Consider the following 12,177-nt stretch of genomic DNA (forward strand, 5'->3'; position numbering starts at 1 on the left):
TTTAAAAATTATCGTGTTTGACTTAAAGAAAATATCTGACTGTAAAATGAAAAATACTCTGTCTATTGTCATTATATGACAGTCATACAACAAACAGCTGACAACTTGTTTATTCACAGACTTCATGATAACAGTATCAGATACCATGATAATTATGAAAAACTGTTGAATTCAACATCAGCTGCCTGCACAGTTTGTTATGTGATTGGTGAAAATTGCTGAAGGGATTAATTATCAATGTAATTACGATGAATGACAAAAATCAATTATATTTATCAGATGACAGTTCTTGTTAAAGCTCTGTCAGGTGTGTGACTCAGACTGGAATCCAAAAGATCTTCTTTGGATCAGGAATTCATGTCTTAGTAGAAACAAGTGAGTCCACTTTAATTTATTTAAACAGCTGTTAAGTCAGTTTAAACAGGTCATAAACACTTAAATTATTTACTTCAGCTTGTTAAGGTAAGTAACGATGTATATAACTAAACAATTGTCAGCTTTAAATGTTTTACATCTAAGTTTGGTTTGAACTAAAAAAAAGAACATAAAAGTTGCCCCTTATATTGTAAACACAAAAATGATATGCTTTTATTTTCATGGTACAGTACCACTGATTAAGTGTATTTAGTAAATAGATATATGTAGAAATAAGCATTAAGTGTAAAAAGAAAAAAATACAGTTAATAACACAGCATTGCTTTTATTGAGATGAAATATTTGACAGTATGTTACTGTCACAAAGATACCGCGTATAAGTCCAGCTTAACGCTGTCAATGTTAATATTGGTTTTGGTTAAGATTGATCATCATTCCTTCCATTTTTTAAAAATCTTACTCTTAAGTGTTTTTATCAACTCTTAATATATCCATTTAACAGGAGTCAATGTGTCTTATTTATGGTGTAATTTCTCCATTTGTTAGAGAAGTTGAATTAGTAATATGTTTAATGCAGGACTTAAGAGGAAGTTAAGATGTATGTTTTCATGTTGTGTGACTGATGGATGGAACAAAATCTATTTTGGAACAGGAACCAAAGTGATCGTTTTGTCAGGTAAAACTTTATTTAAGCACCAAACTGAATTATTTACATTTGTGATTTAGGCTACATTTTTTTTGTGTAGCATATAATACATAAACATCACGCTCCTCACAACATCACAACAACATGGCAAATGTAAAATTGGTGCTTTCATGTGTGAAATATTATACTTCACATCAAAAAATCTTCAAAATAACATGTGTTTTAAGATTATTAAAGAACACATTTCAGATATGCAGATCATTTAGTCAACCTTAACCTTAGCCAACCGAGAATAATTTAAATGTTAATCAGGAGGTCCTAATTTGCTCTTAATTCTGGAACTATGAAAATGTTTCAACTTTTTACTTATAACTTATTTGACGTGTTAAATCACATGATGATAATTGATAATGCAAGCTTCAGTGTTAGTTGTGCTGCAGCTGCACACTGTGGGAATGCTGCTGGATTTAAAATCATCTTTGGAGCTGGAACACATTTAATCATACAAACAAGTGAGTCCCAAAAACACAGATCTGCGATGAACACATGAATACGAGTTTATAGTTGAGTTACTGACAAAGGATCAAAACTAAAGTCAAACTGCAGGTAGGTCAAAGAGTGAAAAGTATATTTTTATTTTTTAATGCTGAAACAACTGAACAATGGAATATTGTATTGTATTATGACATTTTGATCATCAATATTTCTCTCTAAATGACTTCCAGAATACCAAAATAGAATCTGGTCCCAGCTTCTACTGTGTGAAGCTCTGCTGACTTTATCTGTTTGACTGTTTAACGCAGTTTTCCGATTAACTTTATCATAAACTGTCACTTTAATATGACTCAAATTGTTTCTTGCTGCATTAATTAATTTCAGTTTTATACATAAAGGCCTTTTAAAAGTGATTTTTGTATTAAATGTTGAATATTGTGTGCAATCGTTATCCAACAGCATGTTAATATGTCAGATTTTGGAGCTGCACCAAAGTAATCTTTAGTGATAAAACTAAAAAAGTTACTGCTTTCCAACACAAAGACGTAAAGACGTTAATCTGCAGTATAAAGTGAAGTTTTGTAGTAAATCTTCCAAAAGTGATGAAACCATGACAGTTCAGTACAGTGACAGAATAAATTAGGCAAGTTGATGGAAATCAGAGTAATTGGGTTTTATTTACACATTATATTATATTTTTATTTTTTTCTTGTGTTGATGTGATAATAGATAAACATTTGATGCGACAAAGATGCTTAAGATGAAAATCTACACTCCACGTAAGCATAGTTCTAGTTCTAGTTAAGTAATAAAATTAATCATAATATAAATCTGAAGACAAACAGTATGTAGATTCATTTAATTAAACAGAAACGAGTCGTCCCTTTAACGAGAGTTCAGACTTGGTTTTTGGAAGCAGCTAACTTGTTGTGTGAATCGAAACAACAACCAGCTGCTGTTTGGAGCTGGAATCAAACTTATCGTCCTATCACGTGAGTTCATAACTTTAAAATATATCACCTGATTGTGTTGAAAGACCTGGTTGTTAAATGTAGAATGATTGATCATCACAATATTATATTACAATAAAAGTAATTAAGGTTTCTTTGTGTAAACAAAAAGTCAGGATAACATATTTGCATTTTTACAGATCCATTTTTACTGCCCATTTTATTTGTAACTTTTTTATAAAACTATAACAAAAGCACATATAAACACACTGTGAACATGAACATAAACTTTTGACTTCTTAAAAACACTGTCACAACTTAAAGATCACTTAAATATACGCATCATGAAAACACATGACCCATTTATTATCTTGTAAAAAATGAAGTCCAAAAAGACAAAATATCTTTCATTTAGTAATACTATATAAAGTTATGTTCAGACATTTATTTAAACAACAGACCCATTTTAACATTAACTACTGAATTTGAAGTGGAAGGAGTGTCACTTTCTGCTGTTCCTTTTGTTAATATAATTATCTGAATTAGTCATTTTAATCCATCAGAAAGTTTTGCGTTACACCTTTAAACATTACCTTATAGAAATCACACATTACATTTTGCTCCGTTTGAATAAAGGGAAACTTAAAGTTATAACAAATGTTCAAAGTTGTTTCAAACTTAGGTCTCAAATGGTCTGGACTGGTTTTTGCTGCCAGATAAATGTGTGTGTGAATAACATCAGGACTGTGTTTGGAAATGGTTTAAAACTTATCATCATGACCAGTAAGTGTAACTGATGTCAATATTTTTCATTATCAATTGAGTGCTAAATTGAAACTCATAAAAACACAAATACAAAGACAATTTTAATATATATATATATAAAAAAGTATTTTTGTTCATGTTATCATTTTTAAAAACATCCCCATGTTCAGTTTTTTTAAGAGCACTTGATGTTTTTACATTTACACAACTTGGAGCCACCAAAATTAATCCTAACCCCAAACTATGCCTGAAATTTAAAAAAAAGTCTTACAAATTTAATTTACAAATCTTTCAATGACATTTGTTTTCAGACTATGATGAAGCTATGTTGAGTTTTGTTGTTCATCATTTCATCGTTTTATTATTCTTTATTTTTTTAAATTATGGACCTCGGATGGATGATTTTTTTTGTAAACCTGAAACTGTTTCAAGTCATGAAAACCACCTTAATGTTTCATATTAAATTGTAAGTACCAAATTTTCTGAAGCACAAATGAAGTCATTTATATTCTCTTTACTTTTATGCAAACACACAACACTTAAAAAAGAAGCCTAACATTTATTAAGCTAATAACAGATGTCTAATAATTACTATTAACAACAAACATAAGTACAAAGCTAGTATAGGATATGTTCAATTAAAGATACTTAGTGTTGAACCACTGAACTGTATTTGTTACTGATTGAGCTGCTGTGTGAATGGAAATAACTACAGAGTGATATTTGGATTTGGAATCAGATTATTTACTCTGTCAAGTAAGTTTACCATCAGCAATCACACATCTATACTTTATACTTCCATACACATGTACAAATATTTTTTTCTTCACCGTAAAGCTCCAAATTTTCACCATCAGGGTAAAACTGACAGGGTATAAATACAGTACAGAAAGTACAATTGCACTCAATCACTTCAGAACATGTTTTTATTACTGACACCTATTTTAAAGAAATTCTAAATCTACATTTAGCATTAACATAATCTGACTCATCGACAAACCATTATTAACACACAGTTGTATACCTGTTGTTGTCTTTCCTATAAAATAACATAACATAATATAACAAAACATATGTTACCTGTAAGCCCATTTATTCATTAATTGTCTTCCAACACTTTAAATATTTAGATTCCACACTTGTAATTATATCTTATCACTGTCTATGCGAGTCAATACAGCACTGTTCTTTAGGACTCAAAAAATTCCCCCTAGTATAAATAAAACAATAAATAATTTAGTTATGTTGAAAATATTAATCTGAAATATCCACGCAGTCTCAGCTCAGATGTGCTTTTGCCGCTGGACAAATCTTTGTGTGAACAACAACATAAGGAATATATTTGGATCTAGAATTAAACTGACTGCTATTCTGACAGTGTGAGACTGTGTTTTATCTAAAACTGAACTGTTGAAAGATTAAATTAGTAAGAACATGAGTTCACAATTGAAAAAGCCTTTCAAACATTAGAGTCTGTTTTAAAGTTATTGCAATTAAACTGACTGTGTTAAACCGTTCTGTTTAAACAGATTTAATGCCTTATTTCTAAACTTATTCTTAAAACTCTTATTTCAGCAACAGACTTGTTCAATTTACACAACTTTATTTATCCCTTTAGGGGTTCGTACATAAAAGACTAAAAAACACAGCAACATACAGACAACATTATTTATTCACAATCTGAAAGACAAAACGATAAATAAATGCAGTCTGATTTCAGAGGAGATAAATAATTCTGAGTCGGCTAAGTTTAACAAGCAGGTAGAACATTACTGAAGAGCAGAACTAAACTGTTGAACACAAACAGAGATTTAAATCTGTCACATTTAAAAGTCATCGTCACATTTGTGCTCCGATTGACATGACAGTCAGAGGGTTCATCAACATGAAGTCTCAGATTCACTCAGTTCAGTCTTTTTTGTCTGAGGACAAAATGTTGTGTTGTTGTGTCAAGTAAGTTCTTCATGCAATATACATATATATATATATATACATATATATATATATGTATATATATATATAACGTTTATGTTAACGTCATAGTCATTAGCATGAGCAACCGTAGCTCCTTAAATGCTTTTTCTTATTCCAGAGCCTCATATAATACGGTTCAACAAACATATTTTCATACACGAGCTAATAACTCTATAACTGCATTTGTTTCATTTATAATTGAATGTCTTTCTCTTTATGTGATTCTGACTGTGCAGGGAAACAAAAGTATGTTTTTCATGATACGAATTTTTACAAAACAGAAACTCCAAAGTACAAATGCTAAAATATTAACAAATGAAACATGTTGTCACATGTGGATGAGTTTCAATCCAAAAAGTATAATATTATGGATAAAAATGTAAACTTAAAGTTAAGGCTAGCAAACAAGTTGTTGAACAGCTGAAGATCTTTTTTGAGCTGTAGTCTGTTCTTGAATTTCTTTTTTTAAGAAACATTTTTAATTCGATGTTTAGGAGTAGTGATTCCCAAAGTCTCGGGATGCAGCCCCCTGGTGGGCAGTGCAGGTACGGCAGGTAGGCCTCGAGAGATTTTTCACGAAAAAAAAAACGAAAACCCGTTAATTTAACACGTGCCTATTTTTTTATTTTGCTGCTTTACAACTTCTTACATGGGTGGAGATTTCATTTGTACTGCATAACCGTAGGCCCACTGTCTCGTAAAGTTTTTCTAGTTATGAAATAAAACTAAATCAGAAATTTTGTCTCAAACGTTGATCCAAATGTGTGATTAAATGTTTGTTTGGGACTGAGAACATCTCTGGACTTCAAAGAGGGGCACGACACTCTTAAGTTTGTGAACGGACGTTTCCAAGTGTGTTTTATTCACGGTGTGTCTGTGAGTAATGTCTGCTGTGTTGTTTCATGTTCTTATTCCATCTGTTCGGTCGTAATCCAACACACCTAACAGAGTGTTCCTTCTGTGTTTTGCAGAGGAGGATGAGCCGCCATCCTACTACAAACTGGACGGTGGTGATGACCCCAAAGTGTGCCTGGCCTCTGGTTTCAGCAGACACAACGCGCCAAAACTGGTGGGCGACGGTCTTTTCAATAAGACAGAGGCTGTCCTGGTGGAGGAAGACAAGAACGCCTTCTACAACCAGGTGGCTTTTTTAGTGGGCACAGCGGATGAAGAGAAATGTGATGAATGTAAGTGTGAGAGACCTAATAATAAGTCTTTACATCATAACTATGATATTATTTCACCTGGAGAAGAAAAAAGAGATAATAGAGAATCGTGTTCTGAACATGTTTTGATGTCATTGATCTGTTATTATTAATTCACTGTCATAATAAATAATAATTTGTTGTTTCATGTCCTTCAGTGGCAGGTGAATCTGGTGGCTGTGGAGATGCTTTGAAACCAGGTTTGTACAGAACATGACTGAACAGTTGACTCTTAATATTTTAATATTTCATATAAAAATATGTGTCTGATATTTATGATGATGCTGTCTGCAGATCCCACGGTGAACATGGTGTCTCTGACCCTCTTGGGCCTCCGGCTGATCTTCCTTAAGACCATCGTCTTCAACGTCCTGATGACTTTCCGCCTGTGGATCAGTCAGTGTGAGTACAAGAACACGTCACACAGATGACAGCAATTATTATATGAAACCTCTTTTAACAGTCCGGCCTTGTTTACCTAAGACGCCTAATTGTCCTGTTTTAATATTCAGTCTCACTCTAATCTTTTTTTCGCATTAATACATTTAACATTTTAGATTAATGAACAGAAACATAGCTGACAGCTGCTTTTATAGATGAATCAAAAACCATGTCAGAAATGTGATGCTTTCACCTTCTGTAGCGTGAGAACATTCAGCTTGTCCTTGCCTTACATCATAATTAATCTGTTATTTTTAGGTGTCTGACTTTTAATCAGACAAAATAAAAGTCACGTTGGACTCTGGGACACTGTCATGGACTTTTCCAAATGTTCTCTGGTGTTTTAATGTTTCAAACAGAGCTCACGTTCACGAGAGATTAAATATTAAGATAAACACTTGTCTCATGACTATTACAAGTATTTAAAGCTATTACCATCCATCCCAAACTTATCAAAGAGATTTGAGCTCCCAAACAGAACCAAAATCATCAAAACAAGAATGACAATGAGTCGTATAAAGACATCAATTTAGTGGGGGACAGTGTTGTTACCGTGGATACGATGTACAGTAAAGAGGACGGACACATGAAGACTGTTTATCCCGATCATCTAAACCTCTGATGTGGAGAACACCAAGGTGAACATCACAGTTACTACCTGAAATATTTGTTATAAAGTCCATTAGATATTACAGAGCTGTGTCTTAGAGCAACTTTGACCTTTCATGCTTGCCATAGTTCAGCAGAACTCTCTTATGGCTGCAACAGTGGACGTTTTAGTGACAGAAGTAAGATGTTTAAAGGGTCGGTGGTTCCCTTTGGATGGTGTTCTAAAGTCTATATGGACACAAACGTCTGATGTGTCCTGAATAATGAGCCGATGTTTCAAATAGAAAGTGTCATAGAGAATCTTTAACTTTGAAACGTAATCATGTGAAAACCTAAAATACAGAAGAACATGATTCAGTTATGAAGTCAAGTAGTTTCATGAAACACACAAATATAAAACAAGTAATTTAAAGTCTCTTTGACATTTAATTCCAGAGTCCAAACTCCAAAAGATTTTATACAGTTCTTAAATATAAAGTAGGAAAAGACACCAGAAAACATGCGTTGTTTGAGTTGTTTTAGGTCGACATGTGCGTCTCCAAGCTTTTGGACATCTCATCAGCAGTACACACGAGTTATTTATTGATCAGTAGGAGATATTTATTATTCTTATTTTGGACTGATTTTACAGTCACACTTTTCCCACATGAACTATTATTTTTGACTCCGTACATCTTGACAAAACGCTCACAGATTCAACTTTTTCTAACATCACTATAGTTTGAATCGTATTCCAGGCGGCTGTTTGTGCTCACGGTTCAGTCTGTCTGTAAACTGTACATCTTCTTACAAAGTCTGTTTAAAGGTCACGTTAACTAAAATCTTTATTTCATGTTGTGTGTTACAGAAACTCTGCTGCCCTTCAAGAGAGAAAACCTCCACAGAAACATCCTGGTTCTGCTTCCTGCCCTCATCCGTCCATGTTCTGTATAATGTATAAATATCATGGTACCTGTCATTCTGTTGATATAACCACAGGTTCTGTGGTACATGTCGTGTTTATGATGTTCTGCTGATGATGATATATATCTGTTACTTTGAACTGATCATCCTGCTGTCAGTTAAACAACGTTAAAAAAAATGCTCTGTGTGATATGAAAATAAAACCTAAAAAAGAGACTGAATGTTGTTTTCTGTTCCTTCTCTCTGAAAGCCTCGATGCTGGCTGTGAAATAATCTAAACATGCCAAAACACCACAACCTGGTCCTGATCAATAGATGAAGGTGACAAAGTCCTGAAATGACCATAAATAAGCATAAACTAATATTAACCAATAAAGAAATAATTCATGTATTTGGTTTTATATAACGTTGGGTGAACAGGTGACAGAAATGTGCTGTGTGTTGTTCTGTGACACCAGAAGAGGCCAAAGTGTCTGATGGATCTCTGATAATAAACCAGGACCAGTTTTATTGGTCGAGCAGACTCACAAGGAATCTGACTCTCAATGTCCTGCCACACAAATAGACACATACACTTCAAAGATAAGAAAGAACTGTATTAATCCTGAAGTACATTCTCCCAGATTGCTCTAAAGTTAGAGTGCAAAACAAGAGTAATACAAAATAACTAGAAAGTGTAAGAAAGTGTAAGAGGTGTAAATGCATAGAGGCCGTGCCTGATAGAAGAACAAGAGCACAATATGATATTTACAGGATAAAGGTAAAAGTAATGGTGGCGATTACGTTAGCAGTCATATTTGCAGCGAAAAGAAGTAATACATATTTATACTGCACGAGATGGTGACCGTTAAGGAGTGCATGATTTGTACGAAAGCTTGTATTACACAAGATAAGTCATATGCCATAGTGCTAATAAATAAGTGGACATAATAATGCACTCTATAAAGAGAAATAAAGCCCCTGATACTGACGGAGATATTGCACGATAGTGAACATAATATAACCTGATATTAAGTTATTGCACAGAAGTTGTATTAAAGCTGTAATGGTGATAAAAAAGGGCCAGTCAGACAAACAGTGAAACACAGAAGCTGAATATTCAGGCCTGTGGATACAGAGATATTGTAGACAGTATAGTATATAGACAGGAGACAATCGACCATAGTGAAATGCAGAGTGCAAAGTGTAAATATTGTCATGGATCAGGTTCATATAAACCTACATTTACAGACAGGAGGTGGTTTATTTACAGCGTTTACAGAGAGCCTGTATGATAATGTAGACATGATAAGAGGGTGAATGTAAACAATGGCAATAATAATAGGGCGGCACGGTGATGCAGTGGTTAGTGCTGTCACTCTGCAGCCAAAAGGTTCCTGGTTTGAATCCCGGTTCAGACGTAGTGGGCCTTTCTGTGTGGAGTCTGCATGTTCTCCCCGTACATGCGTGGGTTCCATGGTACTCCGGCTTCCTCCCACAGTCCAAACACATGCTCGTTAGGATCACTGGTGACTCTGAATCGCCCGTAGGTGTGAGTGTGAGTGTGAAAGGTTGTTTGTCTCTGTGTGTCAGCCCTGTGATTGACAGGTGACCAGTCCAGGTGTAACCCCGCCTCTCGCCCAATGACAGCTGGGATAGGCTCCAGCCCCCCGGTGACCCTGAACAGGATAAACGGGATTGATGATGATTGGATGGAGGATAATAAATAACATATTTGACATGCAAAGCTGATTTGTTGTTTTGGTTAATTAAACTAACAGAGCAACAGAGACCCTGATGGAGCTTTGTTTGGGCTGTCAGAGGGACGGTGCTGCGTTAAGTCACAGAGACTGAACACACCAAGACATATGGCTGACTTATATTTAGCACAATAGTGATGTTGTCTGGTTAAATAAAAAACCCAGCTGCTTTGAATTCTGAACTTTCAGAGACAGAAGTTTGTCTTAAATAAATCAGAAACACTCTATGGACTATTCAATTCAATTCACACCTTTATTTAAAGCCTCAAAACTCACTGAGGTTTCCCTCATTCGCAATGATGTCGAGATACAGAAAATGACACAATTAAAACAACCAAAAACACAATACTTAATAAAAACAACTGCAAGCTTAGGTGAAGTGATTTGTGAAGTGACTGTAAAGACGACTTTAATGCAGGAACCGTCAAAACAAGGACAGATTAACCTCCAGTTTATTTGTCACACAGAAAATAGAAAGTAAATCAGCACAGAGAAATGTTTGATAAAGGAGTGCTGATAGTGGATTTAAGGGAGATAAACAAAGGTAAAATAGTTTTGAAGTGTCAGAACTAAAATGTAGCTGGATGCATTTACTTTAAAAGCTTTATTTTGTACTTAATGACTTTTTCTCTGCAACATTATTAGATGACTGAAATCCAGTCATAACTCCGGCTCACTGTCTTTGGCTCATTAAATACAGCGCTGTAGGCTGAAGTCTGTTTGTGATCGAGGCTGTTTGTGAGTCAGGACTGTGTGGAGACAGAGGTTTGACTCCCGTATGAAACTAAATGTCACTGTTGACTTTGTTTGAAGAGTTCAGTTTTTATACCAGCCGAGTTGTTCTGGTGCCTGAACATCAAACATAACCAAACTGTGATACATGTGTTGAACAACATGAGCCACGTTTCAGTGAAAATCCAGAAGTCATCAATTTAAAATGTTTCTTAGAAACTTTTATTTTGAAGGTCTAAGCTTCATTTCCCTTCATCTGATTTGACTGCTAAGCCGTGGACGTGTGAAACTGTTGCGACGCGAACCGATAGAGTCATGTTTTGAAGTTTCAGGCCGCTGACCCAGCTGCTGTTTGAGAACATGTCGAACATTAAAGTGTTTTAGTGGAGTTAAAGGGAAGATGCCACCACAGTAACTGAGACGTTTACTCTTCAGCCTACAACTCAAATTCATCCAGATCAAGTTTACTCTGAAGCAAACATCCTGTAACCTCAAGGCACGGCTGTTTGAAGATTGGATCAAATCGTGAGCGTGGGTTGTTCAAAAGAGAAACAAATTCTGAAGTTTGATTAAATCTAAAGGTTATCCAGGTAGTTTTTATCTGATCAAACGTCCAGTTTGTGTTCAAACGTTTGAGCAGGATTGTGAAAACTGTGATCCAAACATCAGGATGGTGCTGATCCCAGCAGAGGAGGACTCAGGCTGGACTTCAGGAGCTACGTGTGATCAAACACAACCACATGTTCACAGTGTAGTTTAGACTGTGGATGTTTTAACTACTGTGTCTGTACAGAGACAGAGAAGATAAAGACGACATCAGGGCTGAAACAAAATGATAAAATAATCCTCCAAACAGCGTCAACATCAAACATGAAATATTTCATTTAAAGCAGCTGTGAGGAACTTTCAGTGGGTGGATTTCGGCGCCCCCTGTGGACAAATTGTGTAGTCACATGTAGAGCTTTGTATCTATAAGCTCTGGTATCTATAAAAGTCTGTATCTGGATCAGGTTGATTCAATCCAGTTTTACTTTGAAAAACCAGGACAGCAGGAAGCTGGATTATCCAGATCATTCTGATCCAAATTAAACTTTGAACAACCGGCGCTGATGATCCTCTGAAATACAGTGGGGCAAAAAAGTATTTAGTCAGCCACCAATTGTGCAAGTTCTCCCACTTAAAAAGATGAGAGAGGCCTGTAATTTTCATCATAGGTATACCTCAACTATGAGAGACAGAATGAGAAAAAAAAATCCAGAAAATCACATTGTCTGATTTTTAAAGAATTTATTTTCAAATTATGGTGGAAAATAAGTATTTGGTCAATAACAAAAGTTCATCTC

The 12,177-nt window shown here is 34.8% G+C and overlaps 1 gene segment (V, D, J or C); it reads left to right on the forward strand.

The window, feature by feature from the left end:
* The first annotated feature begins 3,227 nt into the window (after positions 1–3,227).
* On the forward strand, positions 3,228–8,584 carry LOC138612133 (T-cell receptor alpha chain constant-like). The segment is given in 5 exon segments: positions 3,228–3,249; positions 6,177–6,392; positions 6,569–6,610; positions 6,705–6,812; positions 8,308–8,584. Coding segments are annotated over 5 exon segments (375 nt in total).
* Positions 8,585–12,177: the final 3,593 nt, after the last annotated feature.

The sequence above is a fragment of the Semicossyphus pulcher genome, unplaced genomic scaffold (assembly GCF_022749685.1).
Source record: "Semicossyphus pulcher isolate SPU_LCO1_2020_fin unplaced genomic scaffold, fSemPul1.0.p SCAF_7, whole genome shotgun sequence".
Taxonomy (NCBI): domain Eukaryota; kingdom Metazoa; phylum Chordata; class Actinopteri; order Labriformes; family Labridae; genus Semicossyphus; species Semicossyphus pulcher.